This window comes from Numida meleagris, chromosome 11 (assembly GCF_002078875.1).
Source record: "Numida meleagris isolate 19003 breed g44 Domestic line chromosome 11, NumMel1.0, whole genome shotgun sequence".
Classification (NCBI taxonomy): domain Eukaryota; kingdom Metazoa; phylum Chordata; class Aves; order Galliformes; family Numididae; genus Numida; species Numida meleagris.
In genome coordinates, this window is record NC_034419.1 from 3,068,275 (window position 1) to 3,089,999 (window position 21,725).

At 36.5% G+C, this 21,725-nt stretch overlaps 2 protein-coding genes across 9 annotated transcripts in view; one reads left to right on the forward strand and one right to left on the reverse strand.

The window, feature by feature from the left end:
* Positions 1-21,725, reverse strand: part of CENPP (centromere protein P) — a 124,581-nt gene that overhangs the window by 17,593 nt on the left and 85,263 nt on the right. The gene's annotated exons all lie outside the window — the stretch shown is intronic.
* ECM2 (extracellular matrix protein 2) lies at positions 1,951-20,753 on the forward strand. 7 transcript variants are annotated; one of them, XM_021409483.1, is made up of 11 exons: positions 1,951-2,125; positions 2,844-2,923; positions 6,173-6,486; positions 10,826-11,014; positions 12,205-12,753; positions 13,081-13,196; positions 13,551-13,686; positions 14,866-15,021; positions 16,364-16,505; positions 17,544-17,870; positions 18,623-20,753. In XM_021409483.1, the coding sequence occupies exons 3-11, from the start codon at positions 6,198-6,200 to the stop codon at positions 18,828-18,830; spliced, it is 2,112 nt and encodes a 703-aa protein (XP_021265158.1). In that variant the 5' UTR covers positions 1,951-2,125; positions 2,844-2,923; positions 6,173-6,197; the 3' UTR covers positions 18,831-20,753. The 7 variants fall into 7 exon arrangements, 6 of the variants coding, with proteins under 6 accessions (XP_021265158.1, XP_021265159.1, XP_021265163.1 ...); XM_021409488.1 differs by having other exon boundaries at positions 1,953-2,125; positions 6,261-6,486; XR_002442493.1 differs by lacking the exon at positions 1,951-2,125 and having other exon boundaries at positions 2,232-2,923; positions 18,623-18,899; positions 20,100-20,753.

The window sequence follows — 21,725 nt, forward strand, 5'->3', positions numbered from 1 at the left end:
TGTAGTAAGTCACGAAGTTAATTTAAGTAAGGTCATGAATTATAGGCAGTTGTCTAAAATAAATTATTCTTCTCTTTACTATGATATGCTAGGTTACATCTGGCATTAAGTAGGCTCAGTGAAGGTTGTTCATGTATTTCCTTTAGCTGTTACAGAGATAAAATAAACCACGCCGTACTGAAACCACTGATACTTAAAGAATCCAACTTTTTGTACAAAACCTATAGTTACACTATGCACCGAGGTGAATGAGTTTTGCTGGGACAGCAGCAGAAATTATCCTCCTGTGGCTCCACATTGCCTTAACTAGGCCACTTCACAAAATGGAGATAAGGCATTTCCATCTTACATGGCTAGCTTAAAACACATTTGCACTCACATACTTGCCTAGGACAGTTTTTAAGGGATTCTAGTTCTTTATCAAATTTATACTTAATGTGACAACAGATTAAAAACCTCATGTAATTAGAATTCAGAAAATACTGCATACTAATACAGTGGTCCCGAAGTGTAGCTGCCTTAACTCACGGGATCCGTCATATTCACAGCAGTGAGATCAGTTTTGAAAAGAACATCTTGTGAGGCAGAAAGAGAAAACAACCACCACTTATTTCAGCTGTATCAAATATCTCAAAAGCCTACTTCCAACATTGCTTGTCATCTAATAGGTAATAGAGATGTTATAAAAACCTGCCATAACCACTATAAACAAGTCTGATGCCAACCTAAATTCCAGCCCCTCTTTTTTGCTGATGATTTCCTTGAATAATTTCCACTGGCTAGGTTCAGCAAAGGGGGAGGGAAAGCCGTGTCCCTCTACAAATTACAAGCTCTATGGACAAGGTGAGCCTACACTTCACGAAGAATCCACACCAGGATTCCACAATCATTTCATACATTTTATGGTTCTTGCTTAAAACGCTAAGTAGCAGTGGCAGCAGTTTGCCATAAGACGGAAGAGTTAAAAACGATTTTATTCATTGCTGTTTAACGTTTGTCTCTTCACTTTTCAAAGGAGATAAATCTGCATTAAGACATCTTAATGGACAATAGCGTGCATGTTGCACAGCTCACTCATGTCATGAGTAGCAATGCATTTGGGGTGGACAGGCAGAACTGTACATAGAGATGAAGCAGACCCTGGCAACTTGCTCAAATCAGAGTGAATAATTCACAAAAAGACGCTAAATATTAGATCCCTGAGGATACCACTTCTAAAAGACAAAAGACCAATTACCTGAACTGCACATGCCTGAAATCATTTACAAGACCATCGTAGCCAAAAATACATTGGTGACATGCCTTTAAAAGCCCAGCACAGAGGATTCACTAGATAGAATTCAGTCACATCCAAAGCAGATGCATTAAAACAGAGTTCTGCATGAACAAAGGTTGGCCAGACACCCCATACTGACCACCAGCAGGAAACCTTGTGTCCCAGCTCGGCAGGCTCTCAGGAGATGCCTGCCCCGCACACCATCAGCAGGTGATCCAGAGACAACGGTCAGAAGCATAAATAGTAGCATTTAAAGATAGAAAGAAGTGAATGCTGTCACTTCTGTCTTTTCTAAGAGCACCATCGTTCATCTATAGAAGTCTTTTACCTGACACACACCACCTTTTCTTTCACCCACTGTTCTTCTACTGTTTGACCTGCTCTACGTACAAATCAATGTTTTTAACACAGGAACTGAGCCGAGCTATCTCATTTCAGATTCTACTTCCACTTGTTAAGTATAACCATCTCCATTCTTCCTAAGCAGCTCCAGCTAAGCCACAAAAGTTTGTTATTTCTGCTTTTGACTTTGCAGAGTAAAGCACACTGGACACCAAAGAACTATTTCAAGAGACAATGCGTTACCCCAATGTCTTTCCGCCACGCACAGGCTAACAATTATGGTTAACGCAATGGCCGTACCGCTCTGTGACTATCTGTCTGAGTGTGAATTCCACCAAACACCACATTGTTAACGTCAGAAGAATTCAGACGCCTAACTTCATCTAGCAGGTAAATTTGTCATATCTGAAGCTCAGCAGACTCATCATCTCCTCGAAGAATGGCGCACAGCAGCAGCTCTATGTGAGGATGGAGGAAAGGGCTCTGCTGGCACACAAAGGACGTGCGGTAACGTACCATTTTCCCCTCCCTTCCCCCACGCTCAGCTCTCATATTTGGATTACTTCTGGATAGCTGTGCCTCAGTATCATGTTTCAGGATGTAATTACCCTTACAAAGAATGAAGGGAAAATGCTTAAGTGACTCTATTTTCCATGCATAAGCTACAACTTATGGTGAAATCATTGCTGCAAATGGACAAAAGAAAACATTGCCGTGCTAAAACTTCAATATAAAGCTTTGGTTCTTACAGATTATAGCCAGGAGAGGATAAAGAAAATAAGAATTTAAGAAAAATGCTTTAATTTTAATAAATGTTTTTGCACTGAGCTTATGCTTGCCAAAATATACATTATCTCTGTAAAACAGTAAATCTGCATTAAAATCGCACCGCCTGGAAACTGTATTCCTAAATACATAAAACCGAACCCAGCGCACATTTTTCAGGTCTTTTGAAAACACCCGATTTTCTTGTTCCTTATGCAACTGTAAGTACTGGGAGAGGATTTCCAGCTGTGCCTTGTCAGCCTACGGACCGAGCACATTGTGCTGCTTTTCATTTCGCTTAACCGAGGCTTTGAGTTCCCCGAGTAACAGTACTAGCCGATTCTCCGCACACAGAACAGAACAGCGCGTTGTCCCCAGGGAAAGAAGCTGTTTCAGATTTAACTAAGGAATCATCTAACATGTTTCAACAACCCCTACCGTTTCTCTGTTTGTTTTAAAGATATCAGTGTGATTTTATTGCATTTGCAACTGGAGACTAAATGACACCAAGCAGATTCTGCTGTTAGGTTAGATTACAAGGTAAAATGTTTTACATTTTAAATTACTGCTTAAAGCGTGGCGTTGAATGGCTTGAACTACTTGTTAACTTTGCAAATATGTATGAAATGATATTAGTTATATTTAGCGATACTGAACATGAATGCTTTTCTAGATAAGCTATGCAATACCCGTTGATCTGCTTTTTGTTTGCTGTGAATGCGTGCCATACACTTTGAGCTTAAACTAACTGAAAGTGCAATTAGTTTTGCTGGTACGGCTAAACGTAACTCATTTCTATGCAATCAATTTAAAGAGGAGTACGTGAAAAGCCCTGGTAAATCAGTTTAACCCCTGTGTATCATGAGAAATGACCAGGACAACTTAGAACGGCATTTGAATATGGACTGACTAGATAAAGGAAGAGTATTGAATAAATCCTGATATTCTGCTGCTTCTGAAGGATCACTGCTTTAAAAATTAACTCTTTCCATTACCACGACAGCAAAATAACTGTTACTGAATTTACTGAAGAGAAACATTTTGAAAGTTACAAACTACTGAGAGCATTACATGATAAAGGTTTTAAGAATGCTTATACATACCATGCATGACCTAAATATTTACGGGTAAATCAAAAAAGGTATAGTCACATTCAGTGTGTCTGGCAACAATATAATATAGCAATTTCAATTTATTAGCCATCTATAATTTTATTTTGGAGCCTAATCTGTTTATTACAAAAGCCTTCTAAATTGCACAGGCTGAATTTTCCCCAAATTAGAAGTTGTCTGGCACTCAACTGAATGTAACTTCCTGAAATCTGAGAATTCTACTCATGGGCGTACAAGGCCCAATGCACTTAAGGCCTTTTTCTTGTACAACGTGCAAAATGTGGGCCTTAAAATGTGAGACACCGCTTATCAAATCAGTCAGTGAAAGACACAAAGCCCTATTTCAGTATTGTGTCTGTGAGGAGCACCGTTTGGTCTTAAGGAGTAGCATTAAGCCTTCAGTACTGAAGAGCTGCTGTGAAAATACAGCTTAAGGACTCGCATGAACAGGGCTGGCCTGGAAGGCATTCCCCTGGGTGGAAGCGGGGGAAGGGTGCCTGTTTTTTTGGTTTTGATCACAAATTTGTAATTCTAGTATGTTACGGAAACTATTTGCACTTCATAATAATTGAACTTACGGTGGTTTTATTATTTTTATTGAGGTTAACAGCAAAATACTGAGACATAAAAATACCTCTATCGAGAATGGAAAAGTATTTCAGTTATGTTTCTATAAGACTCTGGTCACAAGAAGAAATGGTTGAGCGTTAAAATGCACAAATGTCATGTACCAGCACTGCAACTGCATAGCTATGGTGTTACTAAGAAGTGTACTATAAAAATGTAACCGTAATGAGATGTCACTAACTGAGCAGAATGAATACAGATGTTCAAGACTTTTCTTTGTGTATCCAGTTTTCCCTGAGGGCTGCTTATGCTTTGCTTTTCATCCAAACGCACAGAACAGAAGTTGACTGTGTAATTTTATAGTCAGTCATTACCATGCAAGAAAGTTAGAAACCAAATCCATTAGGTCCTTTGTCCTGCAAGACGAGGTGCTAAGAAGCAAGCGCTTCCTGAAAAAGAGCAGACATCAGCAATGCACAATGTAGGCGTCGGCATCTATCTGAAATGTTTGCTAACAGTAATTTCTTTAAAGAAAATGCTGGGATAGCTATCTAATGCTTTGGAATAATAGACTTGTAGCGAGCAGACAGATCGGAGTAATCCACAGCCTGGGCTGTTTTCAATGCAGGGGACATCACAGGAATTTGTGTGAGATGCCTCCATCCCAAGTTCTCTAAATATGGGGATAAAAGTACTGGCTTAGCTTAATAGAAATCTGCAAGTAAATATATATTTGCTATAATATTTTAAATTTAAATTGGTTGAACAAAACTGTAATATTAGAAAAGAATAAAACCATACTGTTTATAAACTTACCTACTGCCAACTTCCCATTTAAAAACAGAATATGAGAATTACGCCGTGGAAAGCATCAAAAATACAAAATCACAATATGCCTTATGTCATAGAAGAAGTTAGGAAACTTGTACCAAAACCTTGACCCATTATATAAAGCAGAAAATATCAAGGTGCATAAAAACAAACAACAAAAAAAAATCTTATTCAGGCAGAAACACAGTTTCTGCTTGCATTTCTATCTAGCATTTATGCAATGTGAGTAACTAACTCCAAAGTGAAAAGCTCCACACAAAGCTAGGCTGACAAACATTAAGAAAAAGCCATTCTGAATCGCCTTTAGAGTTCCTTAGACAAAAACCATGGACATATTGGAAGCTGTGTCTGGGACACAATGACCAAGTGCTCCAAATCTCAGATTCTTATCAGCAATTGCTAAATCTCAGCATTACAAGAACACTACTGTCTTTAATCTCGGTTACATAGGTCACAGTACAAAAGTTTCCTTTCTGAAAAAAAATGATGCCAGAGTGATGAGAAATCATTATGAACTTTGGGCACGCACAGACTAGTTACCACTAGCCTGTTACCACAACTAGTTACCACAACCATGGCACAGCCATGCTTGCTATTGTTTCTGTGCAGACTGCTGGGTCCTGACGGCTCTGTTCTGGAATGCCATCTATTGGTGACAGTGCATGTAATGTAAGTAGTGGAATGTAATGTAGTGAGGCTCCTGATATACAGTCATTCTCAACTTCTTGGAAGGTAAATGCAGAACACAACCCAATGCAGACCATCATTTTTAGACTATGTACACTTAATAAAAGCTTTCAGAAGTTACAACAACATGGAGGAAATATTAGCAACCAAAATAAAGCAGAACTATATAGCTCTCGGGAACCCTCTTGCTGGAAGCAGTAACAATCGCTAAACTAGAAATGCTGGCTGGCCCTGCACATCTGAAGTACCTGTACAAACGCAACCCCCAAATGCAAAGCTACCATCTTTTTAGATTAATGATTAATTTTGATTGAAAAAGATATATCATGCACAGCTTGACTCATTCAGCAGCCAGCTGATAAAATATCCCTCTATCCAGTTACACGATTGAATTTGACTGTTGTGCATAAGGGCAGAGAACACAAAGGTTAAACTGCCTAAATGAGGTCTCAGGGCAATTTATTTCCAAGAGGAAACTTGGTTATATAGATGTAGCACACTTTGGTCCTCTTGCTTTAAGAAGTACACCATTTGTCTGACATCCTACTAAAGCTCTCTAGGTATCTAATTGTCTTCTTTTTTCCCGTTCCAGGACACATTCCAAGCCATACAAAAACATGCAGGCTTCATCACTCGTCTATTATTTCCTGCTTGTTTCTCTGTGTATTGATTTTTCTCAGAATGAAACAAGTGCAGCCCTTCGGAGGCAAAGGAGAAGAATGCGACACAGAGGGCTGAGGAGGAGCTCCTACGCAGGGCGCAGGTACCTCAGGCAGCCAAGGACAAAGCTTCCAGCTCCTGCAGCACCCAGCATACCCCTCATTAACATCGATGATGGTGTTATGGGAGTGTTTGACTCTCTCATAGGTTTGGGCGGACAGGAATCTAGTTACAGTGTTTTACCAGGTAAGAATTAAACTTCTCTACTTCTTGGAGTGGGCCAGTTTTTCTCTTGATTTCCAATGAAATGTGTAAACTCTTTAAAGCTTCACTTCAGCTCTACTTGCAACACATAGTGAAGTAAGACCTGGTTACCTTTTCTAACCTAATTTTATTGCCTTTTATAATAATTTTGTGTTTAGAATATGAAGCTTTTTAATTGGCTATGCTTAATCTTTATAGAAAATCCTGCTCAGCCACATAACAGTAATATTTTCTGCACTCTCGCTCCATTATATCTAATAAAAAAAAAAGCTGGAATAGTATTTTTATAACTTCAAACGTGTAGGAAGTTTGAAGGCCATTTTGAAGGACATTCTACTCAATATATCTCCTAAGTCAATCAAAAACATTTCATTGAGGCTCTAACACCAATAACACCAGTATTATTTAAAATGAATTTAAACTCTTACATTTTTGTCATGCTTGAAAAGCAACAAACTACATCTATGTGCAATAGTTTGGGAATAATTATTGGGTTTGTAAATAAAACGGTAACACACAGGAATAGCTGCAACATTAAGATTACATTATAAACAGGACAATCTTATGTCTTATTAAACAAACAAAAAAAGCCATAATTTAATTGGTTTTTACTAAAACCTACCTCAGTAATTGTAGTGTGACACTCTACGGTCTCCTCAAAGAATGTAAGACTAGAAGTGTTTGAAAACTGAGAGTTGTTAACTATCTTCCTGATCCTTGACACAGTAAAGAGAGAGAGAACTCATGCTCTGCAGTGTTTGCAACTTCAACTTTGCAAATAGGAAATTAGGACTAAAAAAAACAGGAAATTAAGATTTGACAGAAGTCTAAAAATCAGAAGTATTCTGAAGAACTGATTAACTGAATACTACTTTTCCATGTTGAAAACCCATTTTTTAGCCAACAGAAAAATCATGGAGATATTACAGTGCTTCATTTCTTTCCATAGCAAGAAGTTCAAAGGCTGTATAAGAGACACTCAGGTACTGAGAAACACCAGTACACGGTCACGACCACTCAATAGCTTATGATGAATATAAAGGCATAAATACTTCTATTCCAGCACTAAAAGATCACACACTGAATAAAAATATCACATGCTGTTTTATGAACAAAATAAGAAAGCCCTGGTCACCTCTTTTCTACATAAAATAATAATCTATTTCTATAGGCAGAAAGTTAAGATTTTTAGTGCATCACACGAGGCACAACCACTAGGTTAATCACAGAATTGTAGGGGTTGGATGGGGCCTCCGGAGATCATCTGGTCCCACCCCCAGAGGAGGTTCCCTTTTCAAATTAAATATTTTTAAGTAAAGAGTTTCAATAGGGAAACTAGCAAAACTCTTGACTGCAGCATTTCTAATGTATACTAAAATATCACTCATATAAACTGTTCAATTAAAAATACATGTATTTTAAAATTAAACAGAGGAAAATACCACATAAATAGCATACACTTTATGTAAGATATTCCAGTCTAGCAGAGACCATCAGTCATGCTGAAATAATGCATGGTCCCTCCCCCGCCACCTCCTCGTTTGTTTCCTTCTATCTGGACTCGCATCCAAAAGCTGAGCTAAAACCACTGAACTCATTTTATTTGGAACCTCATGCTGGATTTACACCATATTTCCAAAGGTTAAAAGTCTTGTGCTTACATGCCAACGACTTCAACCACAAGGTATTTTTCAGTCTAGCTTTTAAAGTTCAAAATTTTTGCAAGTTAATGTCAGATTTGGAAAAAACAGAACCTATTAAATAATAGAACACTACTATTAATCATGTGTCAAAACAGAAAAAAAACGCAATCCAAATCCCAGAACCGAATTTTCATTCTTCTAGCTACTTAATCTGCAGTTAGTAGCCTGAAAAGAGAAACAATTTACAAAGACAATTTGGAGGCTGAAAATGAACAGCTTAAGTAGAGGTTTCATGGCAACTGGACATCTCTCTTTCCTCTATAAAAAATCGCACAAACTCAAACAGTTCAGCACAACATAAAACAATTTACAGTTGTTTGCCCTCCATAGACGATAGTTTCCCTATTAAGCAGGCAGAATCAAAGGTACACCGCGGTGTCATTCCTAACATCTCATAAATCTCACTTCTCCCTGCGCATACTACTGTACTGAGGTTACTCAGTGGATAGGAAGTTTAAGGGGAATCTCAACCCAGTCTTTACTCCATCGTGTATGTGAATTCCAAAGGCATATGTTTCCTTTGCAGACTATTTCAAACAAAAATAGTGGCTTATTGGCAAGCGCATAAAAAACAGAAGACAGGATACAGCAAACAGTGACGGGGACTTACAGCCAAGTAACATCTGCCCTGGGCTAACTCACATCCTCCTTCAGTTAACGTGGCTTGAGTTGATCAGAGTGCAACGTCACGCAGCAGAAACCATACATATACAACCTGGACTAACTGGCCCTTGGAAAAACACAAGATGCAAATCTTTAATTCCTTCCCCTTTCTATCAGCCAATCTCAGGATGAATCCGATAACTTTGACCCAAGAAGTTCATATCCAACAGAAGGACTTCTATTATGAAGTTGAGATTTGAACTGCCTTGAAGGATTTCAGGAAATGACGTATTTTGATTTAAAGATTAATATCAGAGATATTTCAGGCTTTTATTTGAATCAAATCTACAAGGATCTTGTCAGGATATTTACAGACTATCCTGAATATTCTCCCTTTTTAAAGGGATGCTGAACAATCAGTGTGGACCAGGGCAGATAGTGGGGAAACTAATCATGCACACAGTCCTTTCAGAGACAGCGTCCATCTCAAAGGAAAGCCTCTTGCATGTAAATTCAGTTGAGATAAGATTTTTCCACTGTATTGGACAATATTTATACTGGCTGAAGGAGAAAGTCAAACCGTCCCTAGACAATTAGGAAATTTTCTCTTTATACACGGGGAAGTGCAAAGAAATTTCAGCTTGAAAATGAACGCTCCAGCACAATACATTATTTCATTAATTAGGCAGAGAAAAGGAAGATGCGTTAAGTAAAGCTTCTCACTAGGTTCAAAAGCATGCTTGCTAATAGGAAAAGAACTGCACTGGATAAAGAATCTCAGTCTTGGCCTTTCCTCACTTAAAAGGAAAAAAAATCCCACAACAAAAACGTCATGCTAAAGCTCAATGTTTATCCTGGAGTCTGGATGACAGCTGCCTAGGGAAATATTTGCTGAGGTAGATTCCACCACTGGAAGGAAAGAGAGAGACTTGGAATAGTTTCCTTCCTAAGTCTTCACGCTCCCTGAACAATTTGCCTACTGAATATATGAGTACAGCTTGTAACGTAATCCCTTCTACATTTCTTTCTGGAATTTTCAACTAGTACACCAAGGAAATCTCTTTTTCATTAGATTCACATTCACAACCTTTGGAGAAAGTACCTTTTAGTACAAGAAGTTGCACAAAGCTGGCTACTTCCCTAGCAAAGAGGTGGTTCTTTTTTCAGATAAACAAAGGTAGGAGAGATGATTCTTGCCATCTTATCAGCTGTTACAGAACAGACTTTACTTGCATTAAGCCTGTGAACAGTCACTACACTGTGAATACTGACGTCCTCCCGGTTCCACAGAGCCTTAACAAAGCTTTCTCATTTAGTGTACAAGACATCAGTAACTACGTCACTTGCACAAGAGAGAAACAAAAGGGGACCTTGAAAAAAATATTCTCACATTCTGCACGATTTATTTTAACATCACTGTGATGAAGAGAACTTTTGTTTCTTTCTCAGCTCAATCTATGCACAGCTTTCATTGAGGTCTGTGATTTCTGCTTTCCCTTTCTACGGATGGGGAGGAAAGAGGAGCTGCCATGCAGAAGACCCTCAGAAATTCACCATTTAGATCTAATTTTCCTGTTTTAAGAATATCTCTGAAGTTGAATTCAGAAGTTTTTTCCAGAAGACGAAGCTGGTAGGGGTCTTCATCAGCTGGCTAGGAAGAGAAGGACACGAACTATTATGGCAACTGCCTGAAAGAGGGGGAGCAGATAGAGGGACAGGAAGCCTGCACTCTGCTTGCAGGAAGCTGTATGCAGGTACAGCTACACACAGTTAATTGTGTTTCATCCCTCTTGGCTGCCTTCACAGCTGAGTGGCCAAGAATCAGAGAGAGATTAGAGACTACTAAAGAGCTGAAGACGATGCAGTCAAGAAAAATAAGGAATAAGGATAAGATACATAGAATAGGGTGCATTTCGTGTATTTTCAAAATGTGAACAAAATAGTAGTGCTTTTAGATATACACTGTTGGTTTTAATTCTGTTTAAGCTATTTAATTTTCTGTTTCTTTTTCTTAGGCAAGAAGGGGCAGTGCACAGCTAACGGGATGATAATGTTTGACAAAGCTGTCTGGTCTCCCAAGCCTTGCATTACGTGTCTCTGTTCAAAAGGAGAAGTGATCTGTGATACAACCATGTGCCACCCCCTGAAATGCCCCCAGACTATCATACCTGCAGGGGAATGCTGCCCAGTTTGTTCTGATACTGGTATAGTACATCATAATATTTTTGCTATTTTAAAATGACCTCAAGCAAAACCTTGCATAAAGTATACACTTAATAATATCAAGGATTACCTGGTACACATTATACTTGTGTAGAGAAAAAAAGCCCTGAATTATGTGGTAAGAGCAGGTCTGGGTGAGTTTGTGTTCATATTTAGAGAATATTTAAAGAAGATAACTGTATTTCTATCTTCCCTCCTTCTCTGCTTTTCTTCTCCTGTATTACAAATTTGGTAAATACATCAAGAAAGAACATCTGGTTACATTTTAATATCCAACTTTCATTTACAAAAGATTGATAATTAACTACTAGCTCTTATTAATATAATATAAAGTCTAGTAAACATTTGTTAAAAGTGTAAAAACACATGCACCTAGCTTAAATTAAGAAAGTTAAGACAAACAATAGAATTACCATCGTGCTTGTGCTTCATTGAAGAAATTATACAAAAGCAATATTTTTTTAAAAAAAAAGAAAATTGGAAGAGATATACTGTGATTTCCTTCTCCTTTTCCCAGTACCTAACCTCCTTTTATTGTAAAAATATTTAGTCTCTCTTTTTGAGTGTGTATGCGTAACACACACACATAGAAATGCACTGAGACAGAACAGAAGTTAACTGAAGAACTAGAAGTCATTTGAAACAATTAAACTGTTTATTTATACTCGCCCTTGTTAGGCGAGTATAATTTCTGGTAATAGAGTTAATACATTTCCCTGGTTTGCTCTACATCTACAGCCATCTCTATCCTTGGCAGTCCCTTGTACAGGCAAACAAGCTGTAGCCCTTTTGAGTTTTGTTCAAACTACCTTTCTGCCTCTTTAGAATCCTGCATCAACATAAAATGAATAAGTAAGTAAATAAATAGATATACTAATTCAAAAAGGAATGGTAAGAAAGGCTATATTCAATTGTTCACCCTTTTTTCTGGAGATGCAGAGAGTCACACCCATCTACAAAATGTTTTGCGTGGCTGGCTTAGTCATTTGTCAAAATCTGACTCTTCTGTCAAGCAGTAATAAAGGCCATATTTTCATTCCTTTGAATCATCATCTGAGGAGAATACTACAGTCCTACAGTTGCCATCTTTTTACTATATGAAAGTAAAAATTACTAAAACTTTAACAGATTGTTTTCTTGTTGTTGTTTTACATTCTTGTTACCTGGTTAGCCTCCTCACTGGATTCAAATATTGTTTCACTGGATGACATAACTGAATTGTCTGGTGATTCGCCAGAACCCAACGACCTTGACAACCCCAATGTGCTGTCATCAGCACGTACTCAAATGGAGGAAGATGAACTGCTTAGAACAGAAGTGGTAGAGATTAAAGAGAAAGAGGTTCATAAGAAGGATGGAAAGAGGAGAAAGAAGAAAGGTAAAAAAAATCAACAGAAGTATAAAGCCTATCAGAAAGAAAAGGAGCATGACGGAAGGAAGGATGAAGAAAGAAGGAGATTATTTGAAGAGGAAGAGCTGCAACTTGAAAAAGAAGAAATAAAGAAAAGGCAAGAAGTAAGAACAAGAGAGAGAGAAGCAGAGGAACAGTATGAAAGTGATGAAGATGATGGTACTTTCCCCATTCCTGTTCCACCAATAGAAGCTCCTCCTTTGCCAGCTGCATGTTCCACCTCAGAATCCACAGTAAGCTGTATTAACGCCAAGCTTACACAAATACCAGCTATCTCAGATCCTGATCTAACAAGTCTAGACCTTACAGGTAATTGGTGGGTCTAATTTACATTATTTGTTCTCCTGAATTAACATTACCTATTTCAAATCCAGTCAGCAGTAGCATTAATATATTGTAATTTCCTTTCATGTAAATATATTAATTACTTTACAGCGGGGATTCTTAACGCAATTAATTATAAATACTAAGATATGCTAATTTTCTTACACAATAATTTAAATACTAATATGAATATATATATCCACAAATATTGTACACAATAAAACGGTGTTATATTTTTATATGTACAATACTACACAACTCAATACATACTGTAATTCATAACCCAAACTACTTTCTTGAATTCTTTCCTAGGAAACATTATTACCACTATCTCCAGTGAAGCATTCAATGGGATACCTAATTTGGAATGGATTGATTTAAGTAAAAATAATATTTCCTCTTCTGGCATAGGTCCGCATGCATTCAAAGTAAGAAAGCCTAACTTTTCTGTTATCCTATGACTGAATAATACCTTAAGTTTTTCCAGTTTTAAGTCTCTGGATCTAAAACATGTAACAGTTGTATATTTACAATACAGTTAAACTTGACTATTTCAAGAAATTTCCCTTGCAATCAGGAGTAACTAGAGATTTTTAAATGACGTTAAGCAAGCGTGTTAAACGTTAATCATAAGTGAGAAACACTAGATATTACTACACTGCTCCTGAAAAGTTTTCAAATCCTTATGGCTAATGAAATAGTAACTGTGATCGTAATATATGTTTACCCACATAATTTACACCTTGATAACCCACAATGTCTTATTCATCCTTATAATTGAGACCCTGAAAAAGCTCAAGCGTTTGTATTTGGATGGAAACATGCTGGTACACATTCCCTCTGAACTGCCATCAACTTTGGAAGAAATAAAAATAAATGACAACCAGCTCCATGCCATTGACGAAGATGCCTTGCAAGGTATTTAGAAAAATTATGCTGATCACATGAAAAGATTAAAATTTATTTGAAAAGCAAACTGTTCAAATAAATGCATCTAATTAGATATAACGAGAGAAATTAGAGCCATGTCTTCAAAAGGCAAAAAAAAAGCTCCGAGATTTGCATGACTGAGTTTTTAAATATTGCATTTTCCCTTCTTGTGGAACTACTACTACCTCAATAAAGTTACATTTAAGGTTGCTAACTAGAGGTTGATTTGGAGTATGTTGAAGATACCTCCACTCCTGAACCACAGTCTGACCAGTCTGCGTCTCATAACATAATCAGAGCAACTCACAACCATTTTAAGCAAAGCTAACTGTGGGCTGATCCATGCCATAATTTCAGCTGAACTTTTTGATCCCTTTCCTCTTCTGCCAAAAGGGTCCCCGTGGGAACTGGAATAGTTCAGTGACATAGCTCTCTGTGGAGCAATATAAATGCTTGAGATGAGAAAGGAAACGTAGGCCAAGGGGCTACAAGAGACTTTTAGTTTAAAATAATCAAAGCTTCTGTTAAAAAGCAAACAAAAATACCAAACACAGTAATTAGGTTTATTTGTGAATGAGGAACTTCTTATGAAGTAGCATTTCTCGTTAACATACACCAGTCAATGCTTTCTTCCATGACCTGCATTTGGAAGATTGAGATCTACGCGATCGATTCCTTCAGGAGGAGGAACAATATGAGCTGCGAAGAGTTCTCAAGGCTTGCTACAGTGCGTGGTTGAAAGGTGTCCAGCAGGGAGGGGGAGGGATGAGTAAGCAAGGCTACCGTACCCACTGCCACATAAGTGAGTGGAGACCCAGGGCAACGTTGGGCAACTAACAGCACAAAGGTCAGCAGCAACACAGCACTGCAAGCATCTGCTGCACACAGCCATCAAGTAACGAGGCCCAGAGGGTAGCACTAGCCACAGCTCTTGCAGCTACTGCTCTTTGCATAAAGAAGCCTCTATTAAAATTTCAGAAATTCTACAAACTAATCAAAAATGCAATTCCATGGGAACGAGATAATGGATTTAAACTCTTTCAGGAAGACATTAAGATTTTTCATTACTGCGATCATTGTAATGTTTGAGACGGGTACATTTTAAACTTAAAATTAACCAGATTGAGATGGCAGTCACTAACAGAACTTCAAACCTTTTCTCCTCAGGTTTAAAGAACCTGGTCACCTTGGAATTGGAAGGAAATAAACTCAGTGAAGCAAACGTCAGTCCTCTGGCCTTCTACCCCTTGAAAAGTCTCTCTTACTTGCGACTGGGAAGAAATAAGTTTAGAATTATCCCCCAAGGTCTTCCCACAACACTTGAAGAAAAAAAAAAAAAAAAAAAAAAAAAAAAAAAAACTTTATTTTTTCAGCCATTTTCAGTGACTGTTATTTCTTTTCCTGCTTTACTATCGTCAGATAAAGTTAATTCAAATTTTATGGTTTTATTTCTAGATATACTCATTCTTGTTCATAATTTTTCTTCAGAGAAATGTACTTATTCACCAACTCCATCCCAATAGGTGTCTCTCAAGCCTGAATTTCTCTAGTACCCTCATAAAATACTATGACTACGAGAAAATTTAAGGAAACTATCGATTCTGCCTCTTCAGTCATGCAGCAGTCACATAACCTAATACAGACAGTTTTAGTGAAAAAACATCATTCACAAGATAGCAGCAAGAATAATGACTGAACTAGAAAAACCTTTTTCGTAGTGAAAAACTGAAGGAACCAAGACTATATAGTCTCAAAGAGAGAGAGAGAGAGAGAGAGAGAGAGAGAGAGAGAGAGAAAATAAAAACGTTCTTTTGATGCCTATGGCTAACAATCTGCTTCCATTTTTCAGCCGCTCTATGTCTCAGTTTTCCAAACCCTTGCAGAATTCCTCCTGAACTGGGAGGACTGAACAAGGTTTCTTCCCTGAACAATTTCATCCTCCCTTGATTTTTAATGAAAAAATTTCTTCTTCCAGTAGTCTGCTATCCCCTTCCCCTGCCAGAATTTGAACTTCTTTTGTTTGTTTCTGATTATTCAGGTCCTACACATGCTTTAGTCATACTTTATCATACTTTAGTTGTTGCTGACTTTTATTTTGTGTCATGTTTATCCTCCTTTACAAGACATTATCACAAAGTTAATCTATGGTTTTGTAAAACACAGTTTTGATACATTGCATACTCACAGCATTAAGGTTTGTAAAACATTAACATTTTATTTTCCCTGAAATTTAAAAGTTTCAAAGCTCACAGGTGCCCAGCAGATATATTAAGAAACTAAAAATTCTGAATGTTTTTCTCACTAATAGCTTTCTAGAAATATATATATATATATTTTTAGTTGCTTCCTATCAATCTCATCAATCCCACATCACAAAGCATGCAACTTTTGGCAAGACAACCTAAAGAGCTGCTATTCTACTTGATTGTTTAAAGCAGTCTGCATTCTCACAAATCAGGAAAACCAACTGCTTTGAAAAATACTGTTTTCCAAAAGTCACGCTACATCGACGAACTGGTTCCAATTATTTGGTTTTTATCCACCATTTATAAGATTTACCAAAGGATAATATCTGCATTTTGCAAAGGATAATATCTGCATTTTTACTTCTCAATGGGAAATTGCATATTTTGCTTTCACAAATTTTCTTTCCAAATGCACTTATAGGAACTATACCTTGAAAACAATCAAATTGAAGAAGTGTCAGAAATCTGCTTTAACCATACAAGAAAAATAAATGTCATTGTGCTAAAGCATAACAAATTAGAAGAACACAGAATAGCACCTTTGGCTTGGATAAACCAAGAGTGAGTATAAAACATTTAAAATGTCAGATAATGAAATTACTATTTATATATTATAAATTTTAACTTTAAATTATCTTTTGATTTGCTAATTGTCTTTAACTATTTTTTCTTAATTTCCTTTCCTTAAATTGTATAATCAAGGAAATATTTTGTCAGCTTTACATAAAAAATTATCTTAATACCTCAAATCTGTACCGTATTAACATAATAAAAACTTTTTTCTGATTATTTAATCAAAAATGAATATTACCACTAATACTCTGTACAATTATAATTTTGAATCAATATATTATTAACTCAGAGGTAATTCAAAATAACTGAATGTTGTTCTAACCTTATTTCACATTAGATTAAAAATTGCAGAAGTAAATAAAAGAAGGGAAGACTGCATTCCTATCATGCAAGAGCAGAATATGAGCGGAGCATGTCATCAACCATCCTAACATTCAAAAATTAAGAAGTAGGCCACATTGCAGAAACAATGGGACAATTCTGAACTGAAGTTCAGAAGAACGATTCTCACTAAAATAGGACTACAGTGCAAATCACTCTTCTGTCACATGGAAGTTAATAATACTTACAGTTTCACTACTTAAAGTACATGGAACACGCAGGTAGTTCCCATGGGAGATTACCTGCTAAGCTATGTAGCGTACCTTGCCATACGCTATAAGCTGCAGTTAATTTCTGGATTCATACACTGCTTCATCTGCAAAGAACCATGCTCTTACTAACAGCTTCTGGAATGATGCTGAAGCAGCCACTCACAAAACAATTCAGTTTCAGATGGATTTTAGAATAAAATTTAAAAATCCATGTCAGTGAGATGAATGGTAAATTCCCAAGCTTATTATGGATGCCCTGGTGTAGTTTGTTACTGCAATTCTTCAGTGCTTACAAATCACAAACCAGTCCCTCCAGTTTCCTCTATTCACGCTGTCTCTACTCATTCCTGTGCATTATTTTGTACAGAATGTAGCATTAACAATGCAGTTTGTTGTAATGTTTCTTTCCCATTTTCCTTCTCCTTTGATGCAGGAACTTGGAATCAATTGATCTCTCATACAATAAGCTGTATCACGTTCCCTCCTACCTGCCAAAATCTTTACTCCACCTGATACTTATAGGAAATCAGATCGAAAGGATTCCAGGATATGTCTTTGGTCACATGAAGCCAGGTTTGGAGTATCTCTACCTGTCCTTCAACAAACTTACTGATGACGGAATAGATCCGGTATCATTTTTTGGAGCATACCACTCCCTGAGAGAGTTGTTTTTGGATCACAATGATTTAAAATCTGTACCATTTGGAATTGAAGAAATGAGAAAATTACGTTTTCTAAGACTAAACAACAATAAAATAAGGTAAGCGCAAGCTTGATGTCATTAAAATGTTACAAGACATGCTTTCTTTTGAGAACTTTTCACATTTAGTAAATAATTTCTCTCGTAAATTTTGAAGGAGAGCTAAATCCTGAGTCTTCCACTGCAGTGGAACTGCACATAACAGGAGAAAATGACAGTTTCACCCTTTATCCTGTTTTTGAAAACGCTCCCAAAGATGCTGAGCAGCAGTTCTCTCCAGAAAACCAATCTGTAATGCTGGTTGGGCCACACTCCCACCAAGGCAGCCACAGTTGGACAGACACAACAAAGCACCATCTTTTTCTGCTCTTGAATCACAGACCAGACAGTCTACAAAAAAATCCTGAAAAGAATCTTCAGCTGCTTAAGACCACTGCAACAGCCTATTGAGCATTTTTCAGTCAGCCCCCATTGTGAAGTCAGGCATTTTCTCTAATTCCTTTCCACTTTCCTTCCAAAACAAAGGAAATGACAGTGAAATGATTTTATGCATGTTAAACAAAGTTTCATACTGTGATGCAACTTGGCAATACTTTTCTCAGAAAAAGTAAGTATATGATATACATGAGAAAATACAAGGAGAAAATCTAAGGGAGAACGATTTCCAAAAGTCTTAAATAAATGTATTACTTAAAATAATAATAATTTATTGATAAACATATTCAAATCTTAATAAATTGTGTCTAAAAGAAATTATGAAGTTATAATTTGTCTTTAATAAATAAAATACTATTCCTCCCACAATGTCACAGGACGGTCCCTCCAGAACGCATCTGCAGGACTCATCTCCTCGATGATGATGTTCATTACAACAGTGAAGAGGATGAGAATGAAGACTCACGTTTGGAACACGTTCATCTTGAAAATAACTACATCAACACAAGACAGCTATCACCACATTCGTTTTCATGCATAAGATCCTATTGCAGTGTTGTCCTTAAACCACAGAAGACCAAATAAATACCCAGCTTTTGCATTGCAAAACATCTTTCTAGAAGAACAGGTTTATTTATTCTCTGCTACTAACAGGTCTGCTTATTTCTATCTAACCCTTCTTACTACTATAAATAAGATAGAAGACATTATTTACTGAAGTAGGGTAGTGTTTTCTTAATATTGTTATTGTTATTTCTTAATATTGTTTCATTATGCAAACATTAAATGTAAAAATAGAAGCTCAAACCTGTCATAGATTTTTGTTTCTATTGACAAAACTTTTATAACTTAAATACAATAGACAAAACTGTGACTTCAGACACATCTCCACAACATCAAATTTCAGAAGAGAATAGAGCTAAACAGCAAGTTTGGTCCAGTCTAATCTGATCAATTGAATTTAAAAATTTTTAAATGGTATCATTGATTTAAATGAAAGACCTTGAACTACGAACATTCAAGAGTGCAAGAATCAAATTTCTTACAACATACATGGTACAAGAGAAAATTTCTTACCCAATTTCCACCTGAAATTTCAAGGAGAAAATACTTAATTCTTTTTAAAACATGTGACACTGAAAACTTCCAGTCTTCAAACACAGAGTTTTACAATTTAGGGCAGTTAACTTCTGCCTGGAGTCATTCTTATTTTTATTTTTCCAAACAACATCTATTTTTTTTCTTCTTTATGAAAAATAAAGAAAAAAAGAGTGGTTGGTCCCATTCACTTGTACAATCCTTAGTTGGCTCAGATTTTTATACTGTCCAGACCATGTTGTCTATTTTGATGACAGAATAGATATTCTTGAAACTTTCAAAAATCCAGATAGTTGTTAATTGAAATCTTACAGATAATCTTAAATCACCCCTGTAGAGACAACATTGATAAAGCCATTTCACTCTTATATTTGATATTAATGTCTACTTAGGTATACAAGTAAGTACTTACAGCTAGATGTTTCCCTAGAAAAGGGTTCATTCTCTCAAAGAATTAAAAACAACAACAAAAAATTAATATTCTGCTCCAATTTTAATATTACATTCTTCTTCTAGTCTGAATTTTTGATAGAAAATAGTTAATATTTTTCTTTTAAAGAATATATTTCATAAAATTTGAAAGTAGTTCTAACAGCTTCCAGATTCATTAAATTCTACAGTATTTTCTTGAAAGAGTAGGCTGGTGACAATAAATGTTAGCGATGACTGACAGGTCATTCTTTTTCATGCCATTACTTTCCACTTTCTCTTGGACTATTCTGTAAGAAACAACAAAATTTACTCTTTTTTCTCCAGCACTATAGGTTTGCTGCCTAATTATATCTTCTCCGGAATGGATGGGAACAAAGGATGAAATGGCTTAATGTTGACATTTTGACATTTTGGACATTTTAAAAGGCACATAAGAGCTGTAAGCAACTGCATATGATAACAACCCTCTGGGGAGACATACCAACTACTGAACTGTAATTTTTTCCTCACTCTGAAAATCGTTTCATGATGCACTTCCCAAACATCTCAATCTACTGCCAGCAAACACGCTGTGTAATCAGCACAAATACATTGTTCGTGACCATTTAAACAGCAAAGGTGGTTGCCCTCAAAACACACACATTTCAGCACATTATAGGTAATATACAGAAACACCTGAATTCTGTTTTCTCTGAAGCTACACAAGAATAATAAAAACAAAATCGCATTGTTCTAAGTCAAAATTCTCTCATTCAAATAAACGATTACCTGCAAGGCACAATGTGACTTCATTGTGCAGGGAGTCCAAATATAATCTCCTTTGTAAGAAACATTCCTACGGTACATGGACTTTTGTAAAATGATTGCTTTGGATATTTTGTTTGGTAGAGTATGTTCAGAAGTCATATTGTAGTGATTTCTATCTCCAGTGTGTGCTTTTTCACTTTTAAGATATCATAAAAGTGAATTTTATGCAAATCTTTTGTCTAAGATTTTTTCCTCTGGTCACTTAATGCAATGAATATCAAGCTTATTTAACATCATGCTATCATAAGTTGCTCATATAAGGAGCACTTGATAAAAGAACACGATTTTAAGGTTATGATGCTAATGTAGTGCCACAGTATTGAAACAGAGAGACTGAAGAAAAACAGTTTTGGAGTCAGAACAGAAGAGTAGCAGAGGCAAAATACCAAGAAGGGAAAAGAAGTCAAAGGACAGAAGTTATGCAACAAATGGATGGTTACTCACTTAAGAAATACATGGGCAATTAAATTTGGATAACATTTCCGTATGTCAAACATAATCAGTTTAAGTTCATTCTTCAAAATTAGAAACTAAATTGAAAGTGAAATAGGCCTTATTATAAAAGAATAAATCTTACTATTTTTCAGCAGCGAACCTCAAAGGATTTTATAAACAAAGCAAACAAGATGACAGCCATTGTATATCTTGTGACAATGAGACGAGAAGTGACCTGATCATTCCTGGTCAAGAAAAATAGGGGAACAAATACAGAATATTTTGACCACCAGCATGGTAAATATACGCAAAGGCAACAACAACAACAACAACAACAACAACAAAAACAACCCACCAAAACAAGAGCCCTACAGTTACTGTTTATTCTCTACAACATATTTGAGTAAATCATTTTTGCAGATTTGCGTTGTAAATGAATATACTTCAGAAGACATTTATATTAAGAGTAGAATATAGTTCTGTGAAAGTATTATCAGTCTTAGAAGGCTTTTATAGAGATACTACGGACCAAACCCTGTAATAACTTTCTTTTAATATTCTTGGGGAATCGAAATATTTTGTTTGAGCCAACAGTATTACTTTGAAAATCTGCTAAATTTTGCAGAAGTTGGCACCCACTTGATCTTTTAGTCCGACAAGAAGCTCAGCTGAGATGCTTGGAGAGACTTCACATTATTGCTAGATAAA